Below are 14666 nucleotides of genomic sequence, written 5' to 3'. Positions count from 1 at the left end.
GCACATGCGATGGACTAACAAGGGTGTATGAATCAATGTACACGTAGGTATGTCTGTGGGACATGTTCAGTATCCACAGGGATGAGTCCAAGCCTAGTGAGGAGCGTCCCAGCAGCTCTTGTAGCTCCCTTTCTTTCTTTCCCTTCTTGACCCCCTTTGCTCACGCAGTTCCCACCATGATGGAGGGGTCTACATTCCGCGAAAAGGACGTACCAGAGTCGTCCCATCTCCTTGAAGACTTTGAAGATGAAGCAAAGACTCGACCTGTCGAAGCTGAATCCATCAAGTCATCGCCGACCTTCCACATTAACCTCTCAGGTTTCCAACGACCACAATGGGCCAGCCTTCTGCCTTTATCCAGGCGCTTTCTATTCTTCCTCGTACCGACTTTCATCCAACACAGACTCTACCCAGAGCTAGTCAAGCCTGAGCGACTCCATCCTTCGGCATACCTCGATGGCATGCGTGGTCTCGCCGCTCTCTTCGTCTTCTTCTACCACCTTTCATACTCGAGCCACGATGTGCTTACTGCTTACGGCGGTACTGGCAAGCCCGACGAACACCGCGAGTTCCTTAAGCTGCCCTTCGTTCGCTTCGTCTACACAGGACCTGCCATGGTCTCCATCTTCTACGTCGTCTCTGGCTACGCCCTTTCGTACAAGCCCGTCAAGCTTATGAGGAACAAGAGTTGGAAAGAACTGCTGCATACACTTTCTTCGGCCACCTTCCGCAGAGCCATCCGCCTTTACCTGCCTTGTTTTGTCTCAACATTGCTCATTGTGCTTCTGGTGCGCTTGGGTGCCTACGATGCAACGCGCGGTATTGCCTACGATCAGCACAGGCTGAACCAGGTCCGCGAATCACACCTGGTCCGATTCAAGAGCTTGTGGCACCAATTGACAGATTGGGCCAAGATGATGTGGATTTTCGTGCACCCTTGGAGTTTCGGAACAAAGGATACGGATATTGATATTGACAAGCACCTATGGACTATCCCGTATGTTCTTCTAGTCTTGCCCGGTCGGGACATTGCTGACTGTACTTCCTAGAATGGAATTCCGTTCCTCGCTTGTTCTGTATCTGACCCAACTTGGCCTCGCTCGTCTGAAGCCTACTGTCAGAATATTGTCCTTGGCAGCACTCGTGGCATGGTGTCACGAGAAAGATCGCTGGGAAATGATCCTCTTCTACTCTGGCTTCCTTCTCGCAGAGCTTGACTTCCGCAGACAAGCGCTGGCCGCCGCAAAATCCATCCTCCCTACAACCTCCTCTATCTCCACATCTGCACAACGTCAACGCTTGTGGACGTCTTTGTATATATTCGTCTTCCTGGTTGGCATCTATCTTGGAGGCCAACCACAAGAACATGTTGAACACGCACCCGGTTGGGCCACACTTCATTCCTGGATTCCAACCTACGCTTCGCACAAGCAACGCTACTGGGTTGGCTGGGCCGCTCTGTTGCTTGTCTGGTCAACATCCAATTCTCCTCTCCTCCAACGCTTGTTCACTAACAGCCCTGTACAATATCTTGGAAAGATTTCCTTCTCGCTTTATCTCATGCACGGTCCAGTAACACACACCATCGGTTATGCCTCGATGGACTTCTTCTGGCGAACGATTGGGGAGGACACATATATGACAAAAGAGATTGGCTTTGTCATTGCTGCAATCATCGACATTGCAAGCACCATCTGGGCGGCAGATATATTCATGCGTGTAGTCGACATGCCAACTGTGCATTTTGCTAAATGGGTCGAGGAGAAATGCATTGTTTCTTTAGAATAAACAGGCTTCAGTAAGCCAATTGTACATATATGTAGAGCTTTTGTAGTAATATTTCCAAATTTTTCCATGTTTACTTGCTTTTTTATCTCCTCGTTACCAACTTCTCTTCGAGATCCAGAGACCATGCCTTGGAACATACGAGACTGACTGGGCTCCGGCCGTGGTTGCGGAGAATGTGACTGTGCAGACCAGTCACAGGGTGATGAAAGCTCTATATCTGCTCACCGACATATGCAAAAAGAGTTCGCGGCCAATGGAGTGAAAGCGCGTCAGCGGGACCCATCAAGGTGTCTTGGCATCATCGAGTGAGAAAACGGTTGCGCTCGGCCCGCGTCTTCGAGTCGCGATCTCAACAGAGCCTTCTGGACGACGACTGCTCCTTCGTTCCCTAAGACTTTTAATTCATTGTTCGCAAGCAGTCGGTGTTGATTCTGGAAGCTTGCATTGAGATCGCCATCGTTCGCTTTGGGTAGTTGAACAGGGACAAAGCAGCTTCTTTGAGACGCGACATCCTTCTAAATCTAGAAGCGGCCGAGTCACCTTTATCTGTTATTAATCGATCTACGGCTTGCTATCCCCGCATCGCCATCTTTGGAGTAAGGAAGCATCATGGTCCTCTCAAACGATGAACGCGGATGGGTCATGGCAAGTGTCAGTGGTGCTGGTGAGGTTTTCGAGATATCCAGCCGCCACTCATACGTCAGCTAACATTGACGACAGCATGCATCATTGGGGCTTCCATAATCTGCGTCGATATAATCGTCAGAAAATTTCCAAGCAAACGCAACTTCAGGATACAGGATAGCGATACGTTCTTGTCGTCGTCGCTCAGCTTGAGTTTTGGTGTCATGGTAATTCGGCTTGTTACCGCTTTTCTCTGATCTCAAGGCTAATACAAGCAGCTGTTCTCTGCTCTTTTCAGCATGATGCCTTCGGCTAAGAGTTCTCTCCAAAAGGGTGGAATGTCACCGAAAGCTGCCGCTTGGACGTTGATAGGCTGTTTCCTAGCAGGTGCTTTGGGTATTCAGGTCATCAGCCGACTTGCTCACTTGTTCATGCCGTCTCATGTGGTAGATTGCGAACACTCCCACGACGAAGAATCTGCTGTCAAAGAACCCACCGAAGAGGATGGACAAGTGCGCCATGAGCAAGCTCATCCTCCATCTCACGATCGCTCACACGGAGGGTCTAATGCTGCCTACAAGCAGCATGGTGAACACGTTCACGTACAAAGACCGAAGATTTCGGCCCGCAAATCAACTTCTGCTGCAGCTGATGAAAATGGTTCTGCAACACTTCCACCAGGCAAGAGTTTGTCAAGGCGGCCTTCGCTGCAGGCTCGTTTGAGTCAGACGCTCTCCTCGATCGCTTCTAGATCAAAGTCATCTTGCGATTGCGATGGTCCATGTTACGGGTTCAGCGAGCCATGTGGTGCGGACTGTTTCAAGAACATGCAAACGAGGCAAGCAAGTACTCGCTCTATCATTCGCCAGCAACTCCTCCGTGGCGAATCAACCGCTTCGGAACAGACTCCGCTGCTTCAGAGTATCAGGGATGAGAATTCCCCTCGTCCTGGACATCAGGGCCGTATGGCATCTGACACGGTTTTGCAGACTAAGAAGCTTAACAGCACTCCCAGCCTAACCAACGCTGATACTGTGATTGAAGAGGAGGAGGAGGACACACATTCGCTTCACCATGCCAAGTCACACGCCTCTCTTTCCAGCAACCAGCAACGGAATGGAGAGCAGCAGCCTCACCATCATCACGTTCCTACAAACGTTTTCGCCAGCATTGGTCTCCAGACGTCCATAGCAATTGCCCTTCACAAGCTACCAGAAGGCTTCATCACCTTTGCCACTAACCATGCCAACCCAAAACTCGGTTTCTCCGTCTTCCTGGCTCTGTTCATCCACAACATCACCGATGGCTTTGTGCTCGCTTTGCCCCTCTACCTCGCCATCAACAACCGCGCTAAAGCAATGTTTTGGGCCTCTCTACTTGGTGGAGCTTCTCAACCTCTCGGCGCCGGTGTTGCCGCTATCATCTTCAAGATTGCTGGCTCTAAGAATGTAGCAATCAGTGAGAACTTCTATGGAGCCATGTTTGCGGTCACGGCGGGCATCATGACATCTGTTGCATTGCAGCTCTTTGGAGAGAGTCTCGAGCTCACTCATAACAAAGGCCTTTGCATGATCTTTGCCTTTGTCGGTATGGGCATCTTGGGTTGTAGTTCGGCCTTGACTGCATGATCATCGGCATAACTTTGGATATCAGGATCTTGGAATCAAGGAAGCGGCGTCGGATTATGAGCACGAAGCTCTTGGTCTTGTTTGAGAACCATCAAATACACTCGTACAGAGGATTGAGCTACGCCAGTTATGCTGCTGCTCTGAGCATTTTCGTAATCACATCTCGCGCTTGACGGTCATAAATCCTACTGTCTTTCACCTGTGCCATAGCTCCACTGCCTCTAGTCTGATAACCAAAAGGATTTAACCACCCTCTGCCGCTCCTTTTGATCCGGGTCTTCTCTTCCATTGTCTACCTTGTATTCTACAAAGGTCTATCAATGTTTGTTTTGAGGAGAGTGCTGCATAATCAAAGACTTGTACGTACACCTTTCATCCGGTGTCAGTGATGTTTCTATAGCTTTCGATGCTTCCATCTTCCGGCAAATCATCACTTACAATGCTTGTCCTTGTCTTTAATTCAGATTACGCTCCAGTTTTGTTCTAAATCGTTTCCTATATCCTCTTCCTGCGTCGCTCTTTCTTTCTTTTTGTGGATTTAATTACTTAATCGACCGCTCTTTCCTTTTGCATAAGATCGTTCCTTCCTCTTGCGGTGGACGGTTCCTTCCTATCTTGGTGAACCATTCCTTCCTCTTTCGCCAGATCGTTCCTGAAGTTCCTTCTTCTTTCGCCAAATTCTCGGTCGCTCCTTCCTTCCAGTTTCCCTTGTTACTTCCTCTTTCATCATTGTTTAGTATCCGCGCCTTCTTAATTGATCTTCTAGTTGGCAAAAGTGGAAGGAATGGATTGAACAAAACAGGAAGGTATGATCGAGAAAGTTCGTCGAGCAGGGAAGGAGCAATCAAGACAGCTTGATAGATAAGGAAGTAACGCTCTTTTAAAGTCGGATTGAACAAGGAAGGAACGACATAAGAAGACTTGGTGGCCAGGGAAGAGCAATCCGCCAAAATGGATTTAGTCGTAATCATTATCATCTGAAATGTCACCGTAGGTATAGTGAAAGACATTATATAGCTACGACTCGCTCATGATCCTGCTTACGAGCATCTTCTTGTGTCCTGCACCACAAGCTTTCCCATCCGAACCTCCTTTCCTACTTTTCTACATACGTCTGATACATATTGGTATACTCGAAGAAGCTAGCCTTGTAGTGTCTCTCGAGAGCCGGATCTGTAAAGTTGACATATTGCAATCCAAACCTCACACTAAAGCCAGAGTTCCACTCAAGATTGTCCACAAAACTCCACGCCAGAGCTGCAGTAATCTTGATGCCTTCACTCAACGATATCAGAATCGCCTCCATGTAGTCATGGTAGTATGATGTTCGGATGGGGTCCCAGAGTATATCTTGTAACAGCGTCTTTGAAGACTCGAAGGGCTCGGCAAAACCAAATTCTGTGATTTGAATGTGTGGAGATGGCCAAGTGGTGTTGATGTAGGACATGAATGCTGGGAACCAGTCGGTAGCTCGATGTAGCCAAGGGGAGTGAGAATCGGCAGCAGGACCAATGATCCAACTACCTTGAGCTGGTCCATAGGTGTAGCTGCTGTTCGCACATGACGGGTACAGAGGATTGCTAGCATTTGCTACGCAAGATTCAATGCCTGCGTCAGGAGCCATGTAGAATTGAGCTGTGTAGGCATCATGGGCGAAGAAGTCGGCGGAACCAAGAATCAACTGTTTCTGTTGAGATGTAAAGGGAGGCAGGAAGGAAGACACATGGTCGTTGACAGTCGATGGCCAATCTCCAGTGAGGTAGACCGGGTCCGCAAACCACCCTTCGTTGAAGTCCCATGCTCGCTGCACAGCTTCGGCATCGGCAGAGCTGTTGGTCAGAGGGACTTTGTAACCACCGTTGTTCTTGAATGTGATGGAGCTGTCCGGAATGATGGACTTTCCTAGTCGATACGCTTCTGCATGTGCCAGCAAGATGTTTCGACCACAAACAAATGGCTGCTCGACGTTCGGAATGGAAAAATTGCGCCAATAGCCTGCTGGCATTGGATACTGTGATGTACAAATCACGATTGCTGTTCAAGGCGTCAGCGTCGTCATACTGACAGTGTCTCTAATTCTCTTACGCTCGTTGATAGTGAACCAATGCTTGACTCTGTCGCCGAAACGACTGTATGCTATACGCGCGTACTCGGTGAAGTCTCCAATGATCTGCTCGCTCAACCAACCACCATATTGGTTTTGTAGTAAGGCCGGCATGTCCCAATGATATAAAGTAGCCATCGGGGTGATGTTGTATTGGATGCACGTATCAATGATGTCGTTGTAGTGAGCGATGCCTAGTTCGTTGACTGGTCCGGTACCGAATGGGAAGAGACGTGTCCATGCAATGGAGAACGAGTAGGCATTAATCCCCATAGCTGATAAGCGTGCAATGTCTACAGTTGATGATTGTGTCAACCTCATTATAGTTCTAGGTATGGGCAAGCTATTAGGACTTACCCTGCTTGTACATGTAGTAGTTGTTGTCCGTGATGTCTCCGGTGCTGTTATCGGTGGCAAATCCAGGCACACGGTGCATGTTCACATCCCACGTCGACGGCCCTTTTCCATCGGCTCTGGCGGCACCTTCAATCTGGAAAGAAGCACCAGCAACACCAAGGTAGAAGTCTTTGGGAAAGCTCCAGGACTCGTTCTTTGTGACGAGAGGTACTTGACGTCCAGGTGGGAATCCATAGCTTCCTATAAACGGAGGGGGTATCAAAGAGCTAGATGGCACTGGAGTCGCCTCGATAGTCGTAGTCGTATTCGCTGTGTCGACTGGCCCAACAAAGAAGTCCCAAAGATCTAGACAGGCGTTAGCTTCACAAACTTATATTGTGCAAGTTGTGCCGGCAAAGAAGCACTTGGCCTACCTTCAACAGACAACTGCAAGTTTGTTACAAAAGCACTCGGGTTGGCCACAGCAGTGCCATTGACAGTGGTAGAGCTTGGTACAGCACTAGTCGTTACATTGGTATAGTTTTGGGCCAAGATCTCTCTAGCAAGAATAAGAGGTGTCAGAGCCGTATAGATCTGAGCAACCCTCATGTTGAAAAACGATAAGCAGAAGCAGTTTTCGGCATGAGACAGGTGTTGACATGTTTATATGCTTCGTCTTTCGGCGGGACAGAATAGCTCCGCTATCTCTCATGATCAGGTCCCTGCCAGCATACCATTGAGGGGTTGAAGCGGGGTTGTACGCAATACGGGCATGGTTTCTACAGTCAACCCTGCAGTGCCGACGAGTCCAAGGATGAATCAAGAATCTTGTCGTTTGTGCATGAAGGTGGCCCCTCGGTGTTCATCGGCATGTTGCGGGGTAGCCCGATGCCAGGGCATGGTCGCGTCGCGGGATTATGGGATAAGATTGACAACGAATGCAACGTGAAGAAGGTAACAAGTTCAGTCCTTCGGCCATCTGCAGAGGATGGACGGCATCTGATGTCCCACTTGACATTTAGGCTAATGCAGCATTGGGTACAGGATATGGCTTGTAGATGAATACTAGTATGATCTCTCAGGAAGACTTGAGCAAGCGAAATGCACTGTGCATCCCTACGACTTCAGTCTCTAGACATGACCGCAGGATCCTGGCAAAACAAACAGTCAAGACTTGTTGCACAGCAAAAGTCGAAATCGACAAGAGTCACACCGACCGCGCTTTGTCGATGTGCCTCAGGCCGGCAAAAAGAATGATCACGCCAGGGGTCGAACCTGGAATCTCTTGATTCGTAGTCAAGCGCCTTGCCATTGGGCCACGCAACCAGTTATATTATAAATCCGATTACCACAAAGTATATATACCAATTCCAATCTAGAGGATGACCAACAATGCAACGATTACTAGATGTGGATAGCTAGGTGATCATTGCTCTGATTCCCACCTCAACTCTTTGTACATCTTTCTTCCCACCAGTCGTGAGGAGGGGAGTACTTCGTACAAAGCTAAGCTAGTAAGAATAATACCGGAATCACATACGGGCTTATGAGGCCGTCCAGAACCACCGGAATACCCGATAGCAGATCAGTTGTCGAAGCTCAAAGGCTCGAGCAGCATAAATTACAAGCATTCCTGCTGTCATGGTCTTCACGCTCAATGCACGAAAGCAATATACACAAGCAATTTTCAAGCATGTTTGATTTCATCTCTTCATGATATTCTTTTGGTCCAATGATGAGTAGCTGTGATAGCACAGGGGCTACCAAGATGTGTCGGCAGAGCTGGCTGAGTTTACCATCTACGGCCCTCGTAACCGCCATCGTTACCGCCGCTTCCACGACGACCGCCATGATGTCTACGCTCCTGACCATCGTCATCAGGGAAGCCACCTGGCATCTCGTCCTCGTCGCGACGGCCATGGCCCTGACGACCGTAGTTGTTGTTATCCTCACGTCCGTACTCTTGTCTTCCGCCGCCAAACTCTTGTCTGCCACCATCAAACTCTTGTCTGCCACCACCGAACTCTTGTCTGCCGTAGCCTTCGTCGCGGCCCTGGCGCTGAGGTCTCTCGTAATCGTTACGGCCTCCGAAGTTATCGTTACCATAGCTGGGACGTTCGTCTTGACGTTCTTGGTGCTGAGCGTGGTACGATGCACCGGGGAACCCACCGCTGTTATCAGGTCGGGAGTAAGACTGCTGCTCGTTTTCGTCATCATTGCGGTGGTTGGAGCCATGCTTTCTGTGCGAGCGACGGTCGTTGTCATCATCGTCATCGTTTCTTCTGCCGTGGTGCTTCTCTTCAGTCTGATAGTACTCTCCAGCAGCGCCGACGCCTTGCTCCTGTACCTCGCTTTCCCAACGGCCACCAGGCTTCTCGTGACGACGCTCACTGCGCTGCTCGTAGCCACCGCCCTGGGTGGGACGGACCTCGGTACTCTGCTGGTAGCCATATCCTGACTGACCCTGCTGCTCGTAGCTGTTGTATTCGGTTCTGTGGCCGCCACTGGGGTACTGAGTAGTCTTATACTCGGCTTGGGCGGTATGCTCCTGACCATAAGGTCTAGAAGAGGGACGTTCGCCAGTCTGCATGTAACTCTGGGTGTAAGATCCATCCTGGTTGTGGCTTGACTGCTGGTAAGTCTGAGTCTCGCCCTGAGACTCGAAGGCGCCACTCAAGAGACTACCTCCAACGCTACCAACGAGGCCGCCAAGAACAGAACCAAAGGCGCCACCGCCGACAGCTTCTCCAACAAAGTTTCCGGCTTGCTGCTCGAAGCCACTGGTAGGACGACTGCTGGGACGACCTTGGTTGCCGTAGCTGTTATGCTGCGAAGACTGGCCACCACTGACAAAGTCACTGATACCTTCCATGACGGCAGCGTGGGCTGCAGCGGCAGGAGCATTGTTGTGCTGCTTCTGCTGGAACAGGGGCTTGCAGCAACCATGGCCGGAGTCTTGGACACCCTCCTTGTGGTTTTGACCAGTCTCAACACCACGTCTGCTGAGCTTACTGCGTAGATCATCACGCTCACGCTCAGACTTGTCCTGCCACCATTGCTCAACAACGCCGAACATTATATGTCTACCATCAGCTGCGCCGTCGCTTCCGACTGCTCTCAGTGCGGGGTGATGGAAAATGCCGTTGATGATACGGTCGAGAGTTCTGGCAATGTCGACGTTCTCGTTGTCCCAGCACTGGACGATCTGGGGAACGACCCACTTGAGGACAGCACATCCGATCTTGCCGGCGGGCTCGTTGAGGATGTTGGAGAAGTGGTCCTTGGAGAGCATAGAGTGAGTGGGGTCGGATGAGTCGTCATCATGGAAAACAATCAATTGTTTCGCCCTGCTGGATTCGATGACCTCACTTGAACCAGTCGCTAATTCTTCCTTGACTTGGCTGATGATGGGTAGGACGAAAGGAGCAAGCAGAGAGAAGACGAAAATGTTCAGCTGCTCAGTGATCTGCTCGAGCAAGTCGGGTAGGATGGGGATCTTCTCGATGGTCTCGTTGATACCCATCATGAGCTCGTCGTGGAACTGAAGAATAGGGTAAATTTGGTTCTGGACCTCCTGAAGCTGCTGAGCCCACTCTTCGGGCTGACGTGGAGACAGCTTCATGTTGCCCATCTGAGCAGCAGCAGCGTTGCTCTGGAGCTCATCAACCTTGCCGGCCTGATCCTTGCCTCCAAGAAGACCGGATGGAAGCGACTTGAGAAGCTTCTTGAGCAGACTAGTGTTCTGGTTCTGCGAGTTGTCGATAACACCCTCCAACTCTTGAATCTCGGACTGGGTGGCCTTGTCGTCCAGCTCTCCCATGACGGAATGAAGGAAGTCGACACCACCAAAAGTACCTGTGACGATAGGGTAGACCTGGTGGCGGGCACCTTGAACGCGGACCTGGGTGTTACGGCCGACATGAGGGAAGACGTCGCGCTCGCCCAGCTCGATCAGGGCAAGCTCGGTGTAATTGGAGTGCGCCGAGTAGTCTTCAAGACAATGGCAGGCGGTCCCTAGAAGGCGCAGAGCCTCGTAGAATTCCTTCTTGTCCCTGCTTCTGTTGAAGGATCTACCAAGATCGATGCAGCGGCCGAACAGGTTGCGCACCAGCTGGGCAGATGTAGTGATGCCCAAGTCTTCCGAGGCAATGTAGTTCTTCAGTCCGGTTCTCTCATCAATGCTCAGTTCCCTCTCTTCATCGACGGGGGCGCGTAGTCTGCGGTCGTACTGGCGGGCGTCTTCGTTGTCGGCATAGTCCTTGGGGTTGTCGATGTGCTCCTCGGGGCGGTAGCATCCCAAACGCTCAGTCGTCACCTCGAACTCGCCAGTACCGTAGCCAAAGGTCAGGAAGCCCAAGACCCATAGCAGAATGCGGATTGCCTCTGCGGATACGTGCTTCGTAGTACCAACATCGACGGCCTGCGAGTAGTCACGGAGCCAGTTGCCAAAGTAGACTCGCTTGACGTCAATCTTGCTGAACTTGGCACCCTTGGCGTAGGCGTAAGAGCTGACGAGAGTGAGGAGTGTGTCTTCGATGTCTCCATGGCGGAAGTTGACGCCCTCGACATTGGAGACTGATGCGATGTTGCCGGCGCCAAAAGCATGAGCTGGTCGTGCCAGTAGCACAACGGTCAGCAGAGCTGCAACAGCAAAGCTGTTGGATGTGAAGATAGCCATGACTGATGAGGCTGAATGGCTTCAATTGATAGTCCTGACTGTTGAACAAACATCAAGAGGGATGGCTGAGGGGCTGAAGGCTGAGGGAGCTTCTGCCAAGGGCCAAGACGTTTCAAGCAAGCCAAGCACACAGCCACCGTGTTTGTGTCAATGTGTTGCATAAAATCATGTCGGTGAGGCTAGCGACTGTCGAGCCAGCGCTCTCAGTGAGCTCAGCTCTCGCCGCCGTGATTTTGTGCATCTCGTTGACTGAATTTTGACCAACCTGTGTTCGATGAGAAGGCGGTTGCCCCTCTCGACAGAATCAAAACGAGCTTTCCATCGACCCCGCCAAATCAGGGTCCAAGCTTCACGCATCAAATGCTTTCCTCTTGGTGTTTTCTCAAGCAAAAGACACAAAGTTCAACACTCTACGACCAAGCCCATGTGAAGGTCATCTAGTCATCTCTGATGAACTGCCGTGTCTCATCGATGAGCTTCGACTTCAGCCTAACACTTGCCTCGCTTGGGACTACGGTTCTCGCACGCGGACTGGATATTCGACAGTATGTGTGATCCTCAAAGCCTTGGGTTTGATGTCCTTTCGCTTGCAAGTCGCTTCCAGGATATCTCTTGCTGCGAACGGCGACTGCCGATAGCAAAGGCATTAGATGCAGGCACCTTCTTTGACTTTACTTGACACCGTCGATCCTTCCAGACCAGGAAGCCACTCTGCTTCAAGACGTCGCGTGTCCTTCTTGAGACTCTCTTCGCTTGACAACTCCACCAAATCCGACTGCTTTCTACCCTGCATATGTCGATATCGCAAAGAACCGGGTCCATGCGTTTCTGTTGATCCCAATCATCCACAGGCTATCCAGTTTGCCGTCTCCCATCAGGCCCTTGGTCTGTACTCGAGTAGGCTAGCTGCGCTCGACCAGCGTGCAAGGACCGCCTCTCAAATTGACAGCCACAGCTACGGGCTAAACATGAACGTCTCTGCAAACTTGGTCTTGCTCGTGCTCGGTACTGGTCCCGGCATGAAAGTATTAATCTTTGATCGCCTGCCTCACTTGATTGTACGAGTGCGGTAATCAGACTATTTTGACTCGTGATTCATCAAGGTTCAACCTCCTGCCTATCTTGTTGATTATCACGCCTGATATGACTCTAAACAGGAAGTAGGAGCCGTCTATCTTTCTAAGCTACCAACCTTACTCCGTACACACCGAAGACGAGTCCCTGCTTACAGGCCGCTGCCTCTACTCACTACCGTACAGTATCTGGCGGAGTTTTGGTTCCTTGCTCACCCTCCTTCGACCTGCGTCTATCCTTTCATCCAGCTGTTGGCGAATACCAACGCCGACTGAGGAGCCTCTGCTCGGCTCGCCGGATGCCTGGTATTGTATATGGGTTCATCAATTTCGTACTTCGTACAAACTTGAAGATCAGGTACCCCCACTTGGCCATATCTAAAGATCATCACTTATAAGTGCGCCAGTATTCGCCTAGCTAATAGTGTCACTATTGGGGAACACTCATTTTACCCAAGTGTCTTTTGGCGACTGACTAGCGTTCGCGATATGGAACTATCCTTAGGCAGGATCAGGTCGCGGGTCAGATAATGTTACACCTCCGAAAAGTTGCATGTGGCAGCTTCACTGGTGGCCGCCGACTAAACAATGGCACTGAGCTCGGCGGCCGCTCCGTCTATAACCTTTGCACTAGGGAGGTTCTAAGACCGTTCACACTAGCTATTCGCACTCAATTTACACTCTGATCTACACCCCTCTCTCAGTCATGTGACCTCGGCTAATGCCGAGCTCCGGATATCTCTTAGCCAAAGCTAAGATCCATTAACACCTAACAACAATAATGTCTTCTATAACATCGAGCGACGACGATACCGAGCTAGAAGATACTCTTGCTATATATATAATCTAGAAGGCTTAGCGCATTAAACAATACCCTATCTATAGATTTACACCGCGTTTTAAGTATAAAACAGACTAATAGGTGTTAGACGTATAGGGGGATTAGAAAGTTCGCTTCTATTGCCGGTATTCGACCCTTCTACTACACTAAATTTACTATAGCTAATGCCTCTTTAGGTTTAGCCGAGACAACATCCCTCTACTAGTTAAGAAGTTCGAGCTAAATTACCTCTACTTTAAACATAGCTATAAGATCGATTCTAACCTCGCCCTTTACCTAACCCTTAGTCGCTTCGCGTATCCGACCCGCCTTAATACTCTATCGGACCTATATAGCATCGCCCCCTCTACTGTTTCCTTAGTTATTAATAACACACTCGACTAGATTACTAGCCGCTATCGCCGCATGTTACGATAGTACCCCTACTTAACTTATGCTTTTATAGACTAATGCTAAGAGGCTATCGAAGAGTTTAGCGAAGCTAATAGGATATAGGGATTTATCGATAGGACATTTAACCCCTTCTATAGGCCTAAACATAAGTAGAAGGAGTAGTATTCTAGCTATAAGAAGCTCTATAGCCTCTACTACTAAGGAATAATAACCCCTAATAGCCTTATGCTATCTATCGACGGCCTATAGGAGGGTAAGAGAAATGACTTAATGATAGCTCGGTAGTCTCGCATAGAGGAACGACTACATTAGATTATAACTAACGTAGCTTAGAAGCTCTATCTATACGGTAATCCTACGTATAAGGCTCTTATCTATGTTATGTGTGCTTATATAAGGTCTAGCTCTAGAGTAGACTAGTTATAGAAGAAGGAGTTTAACACTGCTATGTTAAACATACGTATTAGTGTTAAGTATAACCTTAGTTAGCATAAGGGTCTCTAGGCCCTTAACTTATTTAAACATAGACTTAAGTCTAGTCTTTAACCGGTAGCTCTATATTAGGAGTTCGCCGTGCTTATGTCTAATATATACACGTATATCTACCCCTATAGAAGTACTATTGCTACTCGTTTTAATATGCGGCCTCTAAGACTTAACTAATATTTATGCCCTAAGGCGACGGACCGCTAGGCTTTAACTAGTAAAATTCTACCGGCGGACCTTCGCGCATTTAACTACGAGGCATAAGTAGTTTTTGAATCTAAATAGCACAAATCAAAGCTCTTAAATAGCTCTACAATCTAATGCTTTTTTCTTCTAAATCGGACTTTATTTAGTAGTATTAGAGGGGTAGAAAGTAATGGTAATATTTGTTCTAAGAGTCAAGCTTAGACCTAGTAGTGGTATAGGAAATCCCATTAGGATTTAGGGCGGTATAGGGAAAATGACGTCATTTGTCCTATACCATACTACCCTAAACATAAGTAGGTCTAGTCCTATACTACCCTAAATGATTAGGACTCCCTAATAGATTTAGTTAGGACTAAGTGAATATCTTACGGTAGAGCGACTATATAACTATATTAACGCTATAAAGTAAAGCTAGGTTACGCTAAGCAACGCTAGTGTCTATACGCCTACATCTTCCGAAAATAATTAAAGAAATCCCTATTAACAACTTTTCCCCTACTACTATAAC

General features: G+C 49.1%; 4 protein-coding genes across 4 annotated transcripts; 2 read left to right on the top strand and 2 right to left on the bottom strand.

The window, feature by feature from the left end:
• Nucleotides 1-176: 176 nt before the first annotated feature.
• M438DRAFT_285365 (uncharacterized protein) lies at nucleotides 177-1788 on the top strand (the record flags this gene model as incomplete). The annotated part of the gene is made up of 2 exons (XM_029901523.1): nucleotides 177-997; nucleotides 1050-1788. 2 exons carry the CDS (start codon nucleotides 177-179, stop codon nucleotides 1786-1788), a joined length of 1560 nt encoding a protein of 519 aa, XP_029754786.1.
• Nucleotides 1789-2167: 379 nt separating this feature from the next.
• M438DRAFT_329544 (Zinc/iron permease) lies at nucleotides 2168-4040 on the top strand (the record flags this gene model as incomplete). The annotated part of the gene is made up of 4 exons (XM_029903254.1): nucleotides 2168-2452; nucleotides 2509-2639; nucleotides 2691-2974; nucleotides 3023-4040. Exons 1-4 carry the CDS (start codon nucleotides 2398-2400, stop codon nucleotides 4038-4040), a joined length of 1488 nt encoding a protein of 495 aa, XP_029754785.1. The 5' UTR covers nucleotides 2168-2397.
• Nucleotides 4041-5056: 1016 nt separating this feature from the next.
• M438DRAFT_401048 (glycoside hydrolase) lies at nucleotides 5057-7089 on the bottom strand (the record flags this gene model as incomplete). The annotated part of the gene is made up of 4 exons (XM_029909505.1): nucleotides 5057-6074; nucleotides 6126-6437; nucleotides 6502-6846; nucleotides 6915-7089. The coding sequence occupies 4 exons, from the start codon at nucleotides 7087-7089 to the stop codon at nucleotides 5137-5139; spliced, it is 1770 nt and encodes a 589-aa protein (XP_029754784.1). The 3' UTR covers nucleotides 5057-5136.
• A 1097-nt stretch (nucleotides 7090-8186) lies between these two features.
• Nucleotides 8187-11410, bottom strand: M438DRAFT_350292 (Het-C-domain-containing protein). The gene has a single exon (XM_029906593.1). The coding sequence runs from the start codon at nucleotides 11156-11158 to the stop codon at nucleotides 8273-8275; it is 2886 nt and encodes a 961-aa protein (XP_029754783.1). The 5' UTR covers nucleotides 11159-11410; the 3' UTR covers nucleotides 8187-8272.
• Between the last annotated feature and the right edge of the window lie 3256 nt (nucleotides 11411-14666).

Source organism: Aureobasidium pullulans (genome assembly GCF_000721785.1).
Source record: "Aureobasidium pullulans EXF-150 unplaced genomic scaffold scaffold_45, whole genome shotgun sequence".
Taxonomy (NCBI): domain Eukaryota; kingdom Fungi; phylum Ascomycota; class Dothideomycetes; order Dothideales; family Saccotheciaceae; genus Aureobasidium; species Aureobasidium pullulans.
The sequence above is the reverse complement of the archived record's forward strand: the minus strand, read 5'-3'. Positions and strand labels throughout refer to the sequence as shown.